The 15,098-nt window shown below is 41.9% G+C and overlaps 1 protein-coding gene across 1 annotated transcript in view; it reads right to left on the minus strand.

Moving 5' to 3' along the window:
* The window catches only part of LOC122539675 (neurexophilin-1-like), a 102,349-nt gene extending 87,724 nt beyond the window's left edge, over positions 1–14,625 (minus strand). The window contains exon 1 of the mRNA XM_043674669.2: positions 14,419–14,625. Within this exon, the coding sequence (XP_043530604.1) occupies positions 14,419–14,472 (54 nt within the window). The 5' untranslated portion in view covers positions 14,473–14,625. The remainder of the gene's footprint in view (positions 1–14,418) is intronic.
* Positions 14,626–15,098: the final 473 nt, after the last annotated feature.

Raw genomic sequence — 15,098 nt, forward strand, 5'->3', positions numbered from 1 at the left:
ACACAATACTAATGTATATTGAGTATTCGATGTACAGGATGACAGAGGGAAAGTATTGTTTATTGAAAGTCTGTTCAGTATGAGCTATGTAGCGTTCACAGAGAAAGAACAACACAGTTTTTGAGTTAGATCTACAGTACAATGAGCTATAAAACAGAGGGATTGTGTGAATATAGAATAGCATGTCTGAATCTAATAAAACAGTAACAACCATCTACCTTACAAAAGCTAAACAATAACAAATATATATGTATTATCATCAAACATCACCGACTGTAATTGTTGCCTGGACAAACTCACTGTTGACATAATCCAAACTGATTCATTAACAATTGAGGATTAGAGACTTGAAATCCCTAAATTAGGGGCTATATGGTCGACTATTTGCTGAGTTTAATAAGCTATTGTAATTCAGAGGGGTTAGGTTTACAGCTGAGGGGTCCAGTTGATTACAGCATAGCCAAACACAGCTCCCTCAGAAAATGCATCACTGCTGTGGAGGAATCTGTACAGAAGTTAAAGTTAAGATGCAACTTTACCATAGTCAAATTAATTTTTTTGATTACCGATAGGAACATTTAGTCAATTCTAACTCATCTAATTAGCACTACTTCCTGTTAGCAACTGTGTGACCGCACTTATGTAATACCACATCAGTTTTTCAAAAGAATGACGGCATCTCTTTCGTTAAATAATTGTAATGGTTAGAATCTTTGTCATTTTTTCCAGGAGTATTGTTTGATTATAAGCATTCCTTAATATGCATCAAAAACATGAGAAGCCCAGGCAGGTAGATAGTGAGAAACCAGCATTAATTGGAAAAATGATCAGTCAACTTAAGGAAAAGCTTTTTACACTGTGAATTAACTCCACAGAAGCCGGTATCCCATTACCAAGTCACTCTTTAATCACAGGTGCATAGTATTTGACACTGGTCAAGCTCCCTTGGAATCAGCTCTCAAAGTGAACAGACACCTCTGTTTGTAACTGTCAGCCAGGGCTCCCTGATTGGACCAGGCTAACAGCCCCAATCAGGGAACGCATGTTTTAAAAGGTCCAGCTGGCTGATTTTGTTACAAACAGTGACACATTCCTGATGAAGAGCTTATGCTCAAAACATCGATTCTCCTGCTCCTCGGATGCTGCCTGACCTGCTGTGCTTTTCCAGAGCCACATTCTCGACTTTGTTACAATCAGTACACAGTGCAAGTGGTTAGGACCTACAATACATGGCTGAGAGGCAGATTCAGCCACTGATTTTAAAAGATAATGGAACTGTTATCTGAAGAGGAAAACAATGATTGGGCTAGAGGGAAAGGTGAGTGAGTGGGACTAGGCAAGTTGGCTCCTGCAGAGAGCTGGCACATATACAATTGGGCCAAATTGCCTCCTTCTGTGCTGTGAGGAGAAAGTGAGGTCTGCAGATGCTGGAGATCAGAGCTGAAAATGTGTTGCTGGAAAAGCGCAGCAGGTCAGGCAGCATCCAGGGAACAGGAGAATCGATGTTTCGGGCATAAGCCCTCCTCCTTCTGTGCTGTATCAATTTTAAAATAACTCTGCATAGAAACTTATAGAAGAGTCACACAGTATGTTCTGCAGGACTTCTTCCTCCACATTATTCACGTAAGCAAGAGTTTCAGTCTTCTGCCATTGGCTGTGTTGCACCACTTCCTCCCATTTGTGGTGAGTGTCTCAGCAACTGTGAGACAGCACCACCTGCTGGCCTGTTAAAATACAGCGCAACCTTGTTCAAGTTGCAGTGGCGTGTCAAACACATCCAGGGCTTTGACCTTCCCAGGTTTGTTAAGTAATAGCCTTCAAACTCCAGTCCCCAATAAGCAGAATCAGTGCAACAACCAATGAGTGATATAAAGTCTCTGTATGAAGGCACTGACCTAGTCAGTTATGCCCCAGGAGATACGTCAATTCCAGAGCTCTGACACATCTCCTGTCGGCTAATTAAAAAGCTCAGACTTGCAAACCTCCTATTGCCTTCAAAAGATAGTGAGAGACAATCTCTAAAATTGATTTAAAATGAGATAAAATCAACTCACAAAGCAGAATCTGGATTGAAGTTTGGGGAGGATTTTAAAATGACATGCTGCAGAAACCTTTCAACAATATTCACAAACATTTTGAGGGAATCCAGAACATTATCATTATTGCTACTCAATTGCATTTTGCAAGTATTTCACTTTTTATTTCTGATTTCTGTCAATTTCAATTTGTTTCACCCATGCATCATGATCCAGTGTGAGCTTACGCAGAATTTTGAGATTTTGTCAGGATCTGCTCAATGGTAACCTTACAGGATGAGGTTAGTGCAGATTTATTTTTATTCTTGAATGGGATCTGGGCACTGTTCGCATTTGCTGTCCTTGAATTGATTGGCTCCTGAAATAACTCCACAGAGGCCGGTATCCTGTCACCAAGTCACCCTTTATTTACACGTAGAGAGCCCCTGGCACTGATCCAACTTTCTCAGAGCCAGCTCTCAGAGTGAACAGAACCTCTGATGCTCCTGTTTATTTTTTTTAAAGGGTATAGCACTTTATTTATTTATTTTTTCTTTTTTTTTCCTTTTTTAATTTAACCCCCACACTACCACCTAAGTGCGGTAGTGCTTTTTTTTCCCCCCAGCACCCATGGTGTGTGTGTGCACAGGTGTGAAACACAGTGAAAGACACAAAGTGCACAAATCTTTATTCACTTTCCACCACCAGGAAGAGAGGAAAACACCCGAGTGGCCAGTGACAAACACTGCCCTTCACATCAAAGGGCTGTGCTGTGTGATCAAAAACAGTGAAGGGGAGGGTAGGGACTAAATCAAAATAGAGTTGGAGGGAGAAATGATGCACTCCACTCCCTGCGGCGTGCTCCTGTTTATATCTGTCAGCCAGGGCTCCCTGATTGGACCAGGTAAACAGCCCCAATCAGGGAATTTCTATTCTATTCACAATCTCTACAGCCCCTTAGGCAATTTCAGGCAACAGTTAAGAGTCAGTCACATTGCTTTGGGTCTGAAGTCACCTATAAGCCAGACTAGGTAAGGATGACAGATTTCCATCCATAAAAGGCATTTATAAACCAATTTGTTTTAACAACAATCTTTACATGGTCACTATTCAGCTGTCTTTTTAATTTCAGATTTTGTTGAAATCAAATTTTACCCTCTGCCATGCTGGTAGTTGAATTCATGTCCCAGAATGTTAGCCTGAACCTCTTGATTGCTAACTCATTGACTTTAACACTACAGCACTGCCTCCTCCATTGTAATGTCATTGAATATTAAAGGGTGATGGTTAGATTCTCACTTGCTTGGGATGATCATTGCCTGGCACTTGTGTGGTACAAATGTAACATGCCATTTGTCAGCCCAAGCTTGAACATTGTCCAGGTCTTGTTACATATGGACATGGACTACATCAGTACCTGAAGAATTGCAAATGATGATTTATATTGTGCAATCATCATCAGGTTAGAAGTGCGGATGTTCATGATTCAAAGAAATCAGTGGTAAAACAACTGAAAACGTTTGGACCTCCATCCTGATGAATTCCTGCAGCAATGCCCTGGAATTAAGATGATGAGCATCCAATAACCACAACCATTTTCACTTGTGCCAAGTATGATTCTCCAATTAATGGAGAATTTTACAATTCTAATTTACTTCAGTTTTGCTAGCAGTCCTTGATGTCATGTTTGGTTAAATGCTCCCTTGATGTCAAAAGAAGACACTTTCACCTTACCTTTCATGTTCAGCTTGGTTTGTTCAGGTTTGGACCAAAGCTATAATGACATCAGAGCTGGATGGCCCTGGCAGAACCCAAACTGAGCAGGTTATTGCTGTGCAAGGTACAGTTTCTGGGAAAATAATGTGACCATGATTGTTATAAAAGAAAAAACTGCAGATGTTGGATATCTGAAACAAACAGAAACAGATATTGGTGGTGAAACTCAGTGGATCTGGCAGCGTTTGTGGAGAGAAAGCAGAGTTAACATTATGAGTCCTGTGACCCTTTTTAAGCAATGTTCTGAAGAAGGGTCTCTGGACCTGAAACATTAACTCTGATTTCTCTCCACATATACTGCCAGACCTGCTGAGCTTTCCAACAATTTCTAAATGGCACAGCAGTTCAGTGGGATGGCACAATGGCGCAGTGGTTAGCACTGCTACCTCACAGCACCAGGGACCTGGGTTCAATTTCACCCTCGTGCAACTGTCTATGTGGAGTTTGCACACTCTCCCTGTCTCTGTGTGGGGTTCCTCAAGGTGCTCCAGTTTCCTCCCCCAGTCCAAAGATGTACAAGTTAGGTGGATTGACCATGCTAAATTACCCATAGTGTCCAGCGATCTGAAGGCTCAGTGATTAGCCATGAGAAATATAGGGTAGGAGGATTGGGTCAGGGAGGGATGCTGTTTGGAGGGTAAGTGCGGATTTAATGGGCTGAACGGCCTACTTCCACACTGTAGGGAGTCTGTGACTTTTGTTTGTTAGCATAATTGGCCTTTTGTCATGCTCTTACTTTTAAATAAAAGGTTGCTTTAAACATTTTGGATTAACTTATTTTTCCTCTAATTACTTTCTGTGGAAAGGCATCAAAAATGCTGAAAGATGACAGTAGCTGAATGCTATTTTTAAATTTGAATGACCAACATTAACAAGACTACCATTTATTTGGATATATGTGTGTTTATAGTTTTTGCTTAACCAATTAAACTTTATTCTTGACAGACACTCCACAAACAAGGTGCACATAAGCCCAATGCAATAGAAAAGGAAGTTCAGTGAAATTATTAAAATAATTCTCAGTAATTAACAGGAGATGTAGAAACATCCCAATATCATAATAAACATAGCTCTGTGTCTTAGCATAAGCCTTAGAAGTGATTAGTTCAGCATTTAAGGCTTTATTGGACTGAAATTATTGCTATTAAATGTTTAAATACATTTGTAAAGGCTTTTTTTTGCATCATGTTGTCAGCTCATTTTCTCTCAATGCAATGTTCCTACCTCCCACACCAAACCTTGGGAACTAAAGAGAAATCCTAAAAAAGCCCCCACCATCTTTACTTCCAGAGGGAAGAGGATTGTCAACACAGTTTTCATTTTCTGACAAATTGTGAAATACAGATTGGAAGTGAGAAATTAAAGTCGTTTATATTATAGTTTACAAGCTCTCAATTTGAGTAAATTAAACCACGCAAAGAAAGAAAATTTGGAGTCTGCATTATTGTTCTCAGCAATATTAATTTCAAAAAATATACTAACACAGCTGAGTCAGATGTTCTGAAGAATTCATTTTAAAGCTTCGGCCTTTTTACTTAACAGTTAGTGCTGCAAAGCCACATGCATTAGGAAGATGAATATTCAGTTCTCTGTTGTGTTTGGAGTTGATCATTGTGCCCCTGTCCTTTGGGAATTAAGACAGCAGCAATGATTGAGTTAAAACACAAAGCGTTTGGATAAGGTTTTGAATCTGAAGTTCCCTGGATCTCCAATGTGGGGTTGGGAAGTCAGATCATCATTGACTGTATCTCACATCACATCAGTAATGCAATGCAATTTTTAAGTACAAAGGGGCCAAATTTGTCCAGAGGCAAGATGAGCAGCCATTAGAGGCACCTGGAGATGTCAACAGAGTCTGGTGAGTGATTCCCAAAGGCAGACTACAGCGATACTGAGCTTGCTGTTGCCTTGATGAATGGAACAAGTGTGGAAGCAGAGACCAGGTGCTTCATGGCTCACATAAAAGCCTGAAGATTCACTCATCAAGAAATTAAACTGCTCTGCTTCAGCTATGTTAGCTTTGTAGCAGTACATGAGCATCTCCGTTTGATTATTCTTTTTATTTGGTGACAACAGTTCAAATCAGCAGTCAGGATCAATAATAGCTCCCAACTGTTGTGCACAGATGATGCTGTTGCCACCAATTGTTCTTACCTTTTAAAAATTGACTGCCTCTCCAAGCAGTTAACAAGCCATTCAATGAGTTTAACAGCACATTAGCTGGAGGCGTGTGAGTTGAAGACAACACTCGCCTCTGCTCCTTTCAGACATTCTAGAACAATCTGGAGACATTGGAAGGTTGACCCAGCGTTACTCTCAGAACGGGCCCATGCCCAGCCTTAGCCCCTGGCCTTTGTAAGTAATCCAGTGTGGCAAGACTACCATCATAGCAACTGGATGCAAGTTACTTTTTAAAGGGAAGAATCTTCTTCACAGAAAGGAGGCAGAATTCCGGGGAATGTTACTCTTTCGCACCTTCTGATGGCTGTGGATTAAATAGCTCTGATGGAGTGCTGGCAGCTTATTGTCTCCTTCTTTACTTGATCAAACAATGGTGAAAGGGAATGGGACCATTGAGACTAACTGTCCTATTAATTTATACAGCTTTCAGTTCTAGCTCTGAAATGTGTCCACTTCTGACAAACACATAAGTAGGATGAGTTGAACTTACTGGTCCACATTTTCAAATATAAAGCTAATTAACTGCGATGGGACTTGCTGTTAGTCAGAATAGTAAAACATCCAACTATCAGTGGCTATTTAACAAGCACCAACTATCCTCTGTTGTTTTTTTGCCAGTATTTTCAGCAATCTAAGCCAGAAGTGCAAAATGAATGACACATCACAGCCTCCTCGGGAGGTCCCCAACATTACAGATACCAGTCACAGGTTATTCAGTTCACTCTATATGATATCAAGAAATGGCTACGGATACTAAGGCTGTGAGCCCTGCTAACATATCGGCAACAGTACTGAAGATTTATGCCTCAGACTAATCATACCCCTATCCAAGCTGTTCCAGTACAGCTAAAGCACTGGCATCTACCAAACAATGTGGAAAATTGCCCAGGTATGTCCTGTACATAAAACGTAAAGCAAATCCAAACCAGTGAATTACTGCCACATCCGTTGATGCAAGTGATGGAAGGGGGCAACAACAATGCTATCAAACAGCATTTACTTGGCAATAACCTGCATAGTAATGCTGCACTTCTGCCAGGGCCACTCAGCTTCTTGCCACCTTCCAGCCTTCGTCTAAACTTGGAAGAAAAGAACAGAATTCCAGAGATGAGGTGAGAGTGACATTGAGGCTGCATTTGTGTATAGCATTGAGGAGCCCTCGCAAAACTGGAATCAATGGGATTTGGAAGCAAACTCTCCACTGGCTGGAGTCAAACCTGGCACACAGGAAGGTGGTTGTGTGTATAGAAAGCCAGTCATTTCTGCTCCAGGACATCTTTGCAGGAGTTCCTCACGATTGTGTCTGAGGCCCATCCATTCTCTACTGCTTCATTAATGACCTTCCTTCCAACATAAAGTCAGAAGTGGGGATGTTCACTGATGATTGTACAATGTTCAGCAGTATTCACAATTGCTCAGATACTGAAGCAGCCCATGACCAAATGCAGCAAGACATGGACAATATCCAGGCTTGGGCTGACAAATGGCAAGTAATATTTGCACGACACAAATTACCACCAGGCAATTTCCATCTCCAACAAGAGAGAATCCAACCATCACTCCTTGATATTCAATGCCATTGAACTTACTGAATCTCCCAGTATCAACAATCTGGTGGTTATCATAGATCTGAAACTGATCTGGTTTAGCCACGTAAATACTATAGTTACAAAGGTAAAACAGAGCCTAGGAAGCCTGCAGCAAGTAACTCACCTTCTGATTTCCCAACTCATGTCCATAAACTAAAATGCACCAGTTAAAAGTGTGATGGAGAATATTCCCAGATGCCTGCTTGAAGTGTAGCTCCAACAACACTCAGGAATTTTGACACCTTTCAAGACAGAGCCCATTTGATTGACACCACTTCTACAGCATCCACTCCCTCCACCACCAATGCTGAGTAGCAGCAGTGTGTACACTCTATAAGGTGCACTGCAGGAATTCAACCTGCAAACAGAACAGTTCAAACCCTCGACCATCTCGGACAAGATTGCCTGCAGGTTCTCCTCAAAGCCACTCACTATGTTGGCTTTGAAATACACCTCCATTCCTTCAGTGTCACTGGGTTAAAATCCTGAAACTCCCACATTAACAGCAGCATGGGTGTACCAATATCAAATGTACTGTATTGGTTCAAGAAGGCAGCTCAACACTCACTCCTCAAGGACAACTAAAGATGGACGATAAATACTGGCCAATACAGTTCTGCACACACTCAGTGAATGAATTTTAAAAAGTTGCAAACACGCCAACAAAGAAACAAGCAAAACCTGGTGAACAGCTTCAAAATACCTGTGTACTCAAAGACAACCTAAGAATAGGTTTATGATTTGGATATTGAGGTCATAGAATCATAGAGATGTACAGTATGCAAACAGAACCTTCGGTCCAACCCGTCCATGCTGACCAGATATCCCAACCCAATCTAGTCCCACCTTTCAGCACCCGGCCCATATCCCTCCAAATCCTTCCTAATCATATACCCATCCAAATGCCTTTTAAATGTTGCAATTGTACCAGCCTCCAGCACTTCCTCTGGCAGCTCATTCCATACACGTACCACCCTCTGTGTGAAAAAGTTGCCCCTTAGGTCTCTTTTATATCTTTCCCCTCTCACCCTAAACCTATGCCCTCTAGTTCTAGACTCCCCGACCCCAGGGAAAAGACTTTGTCTATTTATCCTATCCATGCCCCTCATGACTTTGTAAACCTCTATAAAGGTCACCCCTCAACGTCCGACGCTCCAGGGAAAACTGCCCCAGCCTGTTCAGCCTCTCCCTATAGCTCAAATCCTCCAACCCTGGCAACATCCTTGTAAATCTTTTCTGAATCTAGTCAAGTTTCACAGAGGTGTTGCAGCTCAATGAATTGAGACGTTCGATGTTTGACATATCAAGATATGTATGATTATAGCAAAACAAACATTTTTATTGGAGAAACTACAGACTATAATAGATAGATATTAGAGTGGCAGTGTGCTACCATTCATTAAGAGTCCTGGTCGCTGTAGCAACGTATATGTCATACTCTGACATGAAGTATAGTGATGGTAGAGACTCCAACATTCTGAGCAGGAATCTTTTCAAATCACCCATGGAAGGATATTCAATTCGATCATTTTGAAACTCAAACTGTTTATGCATGGACCTTCTTTGGCCAACCAATTCCTAGAGGGGTATTTGAATCCAAAGTTTATGAATTGGAGATAGGGACCCTACCCACTGTGCCAACCAGACCTCCGTGTGTCAATGTTGTCTATTGACAAATATGATTGTTGAGATGTTTTAAAATGTTTATATAACATTGTCACAACATTGTAAAGAATTGTTTTGGTGTCTCCCACATTACTTCAAGCCGTTCTTTAATGGTACAGCTTGGTACAGTTGCCCTGGAGTCACAAGATTGTGAATCTAAGTCCCACCCTTAGCCTGAGCACATGAATGTGAGAGAAAGGCAGTGTCTTTTTTTTATTTGTGCTTCTGTTCAGTGAATGCTAAAGATCCCATGACACTATCTGAAGATGGTGATATTCCTCAATAGTTAATTGGTATTCCTCCCTCTGCCAATATTGAATTGGTTATTCAGAAAACCGGTGTCTGCTGGACTTTGTTCAATTCAAAATGGATGCTATGTTTGTCGAACAAACAATGGTGACTTTACTTTATCTGCAAGAAATAATTCCCCTCTTATTGTACCAACTAGTTCATGTTGCTACTATTCTTCGTCTTTCTTCTTGCCATCCTTCAATTTGTGCTGACACTGTTACTTACTTCACAAAATGGCATTTCTTTATGTACTTTCTCTACTCGCTCCTACACCCACCTGAGTCGCAGGGAACTGAAAAGGCCTGTGATTGTTGCATGAACTCCAATTCTTACAAGAATTCCTGTTACATTTTGTAGGAAAGTTCAACTTCCTGAATTTGCAAGCAGTGATGGATAAATGGTCACTGCTTTGTAGACTGCATGTAATACAGGAAGGTTTGGTGTATTCCCAGACGAGATCACCAAATTATATTCTGACCTGGCTACGGACCAACTTTTATTTTTAAAAAGTGGATGAAAGGTGAGATCCCAGTGACTTATTAAGAGAATAAAGCCACAAGATTTCATGGCACTTGAGAAGGAGTTGCAAGGCCAATGAGCAAAACTGAAGAATTTTAGTCTCAGAATCACAGGAGACCATTCGGTCCATCCAGCCTGCACCTACACATCTGAGGTTTAATGAAATTTGATGATTCATTGTGTCATCAACATCCAAGGGGATTTAATCTGAATTCCGTGAGATTTATTTTGATTGCATTTGCTACTTTCTGTGAACAGTGAAGTGTTCAGTCACAGTATATTATCCATGTTTGCCATGTGTCATTTCTGGATGTCAGAAATAAGATACATATCTATTGTAGGGTATCTTACTGTTTCAACTTGTATAGTAATACACTATTGTTTCTTCAAATCTCTGAAATATTGTAGCTTTATTTTTTCAGTAAGTCCCTCACATTTTGCCTCTTTTCTAAGTCCACCGATCTCATTCAAGTTAATCATTCTCCTGTTTTGGATTCACGTTCTCCTTGATGTCAAAAAGTGCCCAGGTATTTATTCCCTGCCACAACTTCAGCTTTTTGCTGATAGCTAACTTCACTCAACTGGATCTTTCCTTGTGTGTCTTTCCCTGAACCCCTAACTTGTTCAGCTGCCTCAAGCAGTCACACCCTTATAAATGGCAACCCTCAGCTTGAACAAACCATTAGTGGTACCTGATTTCTTGTGAGTCACCACAACTCCCTGGACTTTTCCTAAGCCCTGACTGCAACACCCCGAGTTGCCTAATAACTCCCAGAACTTGGTCTCAATCCTAACTGCACAGAGTTATTCAATTGCCCTTCAGATTTAACCCTCTGTCCCTCAGACAGAAGTCATGTAGTTCAACTGTCTACCCCATGGGATAGCTAAGAGTCAGTTTGCCTAATATAGAGTCTACTTTTCATCTGTCACATACTTACTGACGTTTTTCAATCTGTGTCCTTTGAACTTCTGTTCAGTGAGACCCGAATGGCTTGAGTGACTCATTGTAAACCTTTGTAATGAGCCCTTTCCCTAGTGCTGGGCAGAACTGGCTGTTGCCACCTAGAAATACTTGAAACTTAGAGCACCATAAATCTTACCAGTCATAGATAGCTCACTTGCTGCTTGCTCAGTACCAAAACAAAATGGATTTAAAGAGGATTTCACCACAGGCTTCCATCCAATAGTAATATTAAAAGTCACCAGGTAACAAAGAGGAATTTCCCTCAACGGAATTGGTCAGTAGTATACCCCAGTTGCCAAACTTCCCTAATCTTTTCTTCATTTCCTGGAATATAGTTCCACAAGTGCTGGTCGCTCTCTGATACCTCAGCAAAGCAGGTAGTTTTCATGTGTAAATGATGGCAAGCTATTCTACTCTGCTGGGTGGAGACATCGAAGCTGAGCCCAATCCCACTTTCACTCCACAGCCATACAAGTAACATTACAGCAGGATTTTCTAGACCAATCATAGCAATTTTATTGCTCCTGGAGATTAGTGAATAGCACTACCTGGTGTTTAAACTGGGATGTATCCACTGTTTCTGCGGTTCAATACTTTCAACTTAGATGCCCATATTCTTGAGGACAAATGGTCGAGCATATTGCTCTACTGTTAACAATCAATTTTTGACCCACTTCTTTTCTCAACTCCAAAGCAACTCACTCCTGAGGAAAATCTTACCTTCTGCCCATGGGAAGCAGAGTGGCAATGCTATTTCAAATTGTGATTCAAACTATGATTTCTCCTTTGGCTTCACAGTGATACCTGAACAGTTACATTACCTCGGGAAATGGGAGGCATTTGCAGGGGAGAGGTACTTTGGACAACCAATAAGATATTTGTGGAACACAGAGCACGATTTCATATTCACAGGCTAACAGTAATACATCTCACTCATTATATAACTGGAAATTTGCCTGATAAACTATTCAGCATGACTTATGTCACATTTGAGAGTGTGAATCTCTCAAACATAATATTCTGATTCTAAGTTAACAAAATATTTTTTAAACATGCAATATAAATAGCAGTCAATAAACCTTGGGATTTAGCTCCTTCAATGAAAGGTATCTGTCAGTCTGGGGAAATAGTGGGAACAGAAAAAAATATGCAATTTATAAATCCCAATTATGATAACACACAGTAAGCAACTGTGACTGTGTGAGAAAAAAAAGGAACAAGATGAAAATACTATGAATAACAAGTAAAACAATTCACCTTCAAGGAGATGAATACTTGCCTCATAGAGCTCTGTTGCTTCTTGAAATTTATCGTTTAAATAACTCTCTAATTCTGCTGATCTATTTATATAACATACCTTCCAATACTAATTCATAAAATTAATGATTTTTTTTATCCTACATTGCAATATGAGTCTTGTCTTCAAATGTTGTGTAGAAAATTATTGACCAGACTGCAATGCACCAGGAACAAAGCAAATTGGAAAACATAAGAAACTCTTGTGATTGTAAATCACATAAAAAAAGAAAAAGAAAATTTAATGCAAACAAAAACAAATAATCCTGCGATTCAGATAATGATAATCCCAGCTCAGGTTCACTTTGATGTTATCTGAACCCCTCATTGAAAAGCTGTCATGTAATTCATTCACAGACATCCTTCATCATTGGTGAGAGCTGATGGAAACACATTTGTGTTCTGCGAGGTGCAAAGGGGAATTCATGACTCAAGGATTTAAATGTCACTTGACTTGTGTGGCATTCAGAGCTGACACTTGGAAATGATTTTGCTCATTAACATTTTAGTTGGCAAATATATGTTTTTCAAAGATTGGGAATTTTAGGCACACAATTAACCTCCCATGGCCAGCATAAATGGACAAGACAGTTCACGCTGAAAAGGCAATCTCAGTTTTTCACATGAATCAAAACAGTGAAACATTTTTACAGCTAATCCTGTGGATTTCCTTCTCAAAAAAATGTCTGCTAATAGCATTATCAAGGCAAATGGTTATGAGGCAGTATGGGAGTTGACACTGTGCTGAAGCTTTATGGACACAGACATAACTGAAAGGGTGGAATCACTAGAATACTCTGGGTCAATGACTGCCAGCATACAATTTAGTACCCCTCAGATTCATAATATAGTATACCGCCACTTTCAGATCATCACAGAGAGTGATTGTGCGTTTGCGTTATTAAAAAGGTAGCACTATGATGTGGGAAGAGTTTTGGAGGTTCCCGAAAGCTCACACTAATGGGTGTGAAGCCCATCCCAGTGTCTCTTCTGGCACTGGGTTGAACTTAGACAGTATAACTCCAACCTTAATACTGCACCTCAACCAGTTTATCCAATTTTGCCACAAACAATGCTTAAAACAAATGCGGCGTTAAAATCCAGGATTACAGACGCATAGGAAAGGTAATGCTAATTATTTACAAGGCTTTAGAGAGCGACACTGAGGCAAGATTAAGTCTCCCACAATTTCTCTGAGAGCTACCCATTTTTCACACTGCAGGGGGGCCAACATTGTCATTTCCCACATGGTCTCAGTAAATAACTGAAATAAAGCTGTGGAGCTGGTTTCGCGGAGATTTCTGAACCTCAGCTCAGCCCAACAAGCTGCCTGACAAATACAGCGACTCATACTTTCCCCTCAGCTGCCTGGGTGAATGTTCACCCCCTCCCGGGGGACACATTCATTCCGATTTTAAACCCAGTGCCTTGTGTCGGCTGGTGCTACTCCCAGGAGAGGGATCTCCCTTCCTCCCCATGCCCAGGGCGCTGAATTCCCGGGGGATATTTGATGAATTTTGCAGGTGTGTGTGTGGGGGAGAAGAGAGAGATTCTGCTGTTTATTCATCACAGACAAGGGAGCTGTCCAGCAGCCCTCAGACCCACAGGAACTGACGCCTGTTTGTTGCATGTTCCCCAGAGATAAACCCTCACCCAGACAAGTCCAGCAGCAGCTAAAACAAAATTCTATCGCCTGCGGCCAACACATACGAGTGTCCCGTTAGCGTCACACCGATAAAACTTCCACTGTCAACCTCCAAAACCTTAATTCCATCCAGGCGCTTTGCTATTCACATTAGATTTCACGTTGACTCTCCCTGAAATAGCTGCCTGTCCTCTCCCATTATACACTTTTGTTTTGAGAGGGGTGTTGAAAGGCAGAGGCAAATCGCTTTCCAAATAGGAAAAAACCTGACTTTGAAAATTCAGACATCCTAACAATTCAGGGAGAAACCGATTGATATTTCAAGTTGGCAATTAAAAGGGGAAATGTAAATATGAATCTAACCCCTGGTTTAGCTTCTCTGTCTCTCTCTCTCTCTATACAGACAGAAAAGCACAACGTTGCGCCAGCATTACAAGTTATGCACTGGTCTCTCATTGTGCAGTGTCTCTGTCTTACCAGGTACAGGCTGAGCTGGAGGGAAACCACGCCGGACCAGTGAGAAACTCGCATCTTCCTTTAAACTCGCGGTGTGTTTTTGCTCTGTCTGTTGAAGCTGCTTCGTTCACATCTGGGACCGGCTCTCCACATTGTAGACAGCCTCTGAGTGGGAACACCGAGTGAACCATCCCATCATCGCCCAGCCCCAGACACACCTTGCTCCGACAATGCTTGCGCGGAATGAAGAGGGAAGCAGGTGAGGAGCCGGAGTCTGCTTTCTGCTAGCCCCGCCTCCAGGTGATAACCACGCCCCCCAACCCCGAGTCCCGCCCAGCTCCAAACCCCGCCCCTAATCCCCCACGCCGCGCCTCAAGGCCAGCCCCGCCCCCAGTTTCCAGCCCCGCCCCCAGCTCCCAGTTCCACACCCCCTCACTCCCAGTCCCACACCTCTCCATCCCAGCCCTCCACCCTTCACTCCCAGTCCCACATCACTCCATCCCAGCCCTCCACCCCTCACACCCAGTCCTCCACCCTTCACTCCCAGTCCCACACCACTCCATCCCAGCCCTCCACCCCTCACTCCCAGTCCCACACCTCTCCATCCCAGCCCTCCACCCTTCACTCCCAGTCCCACACCACTCCATCCCAGCCCTCCACCCCTCACTCCCAGTCCCACACCACTCCATCCCAGCCCTCCA

Source organism: Chiloscyllium plagiosum, unplaced genomic scaffold, assembly GCF_037043375.1.
Source record: "Chiloscyllium plagiosum isolate Xiang-an unplaced genomic scaffold, Cpla_swu_hap1 HiC_scaffold_32, whole genome shotgun sequence".
Classification (NCBI taxonomy): domain Eukaryota; kingdom Metazoa; phylum Chordata; class Chondrichthyes; order Orectolobiformes; family Hemiscylliidae; genus Chiloscyllium; species Chiloscyllium plagiosum.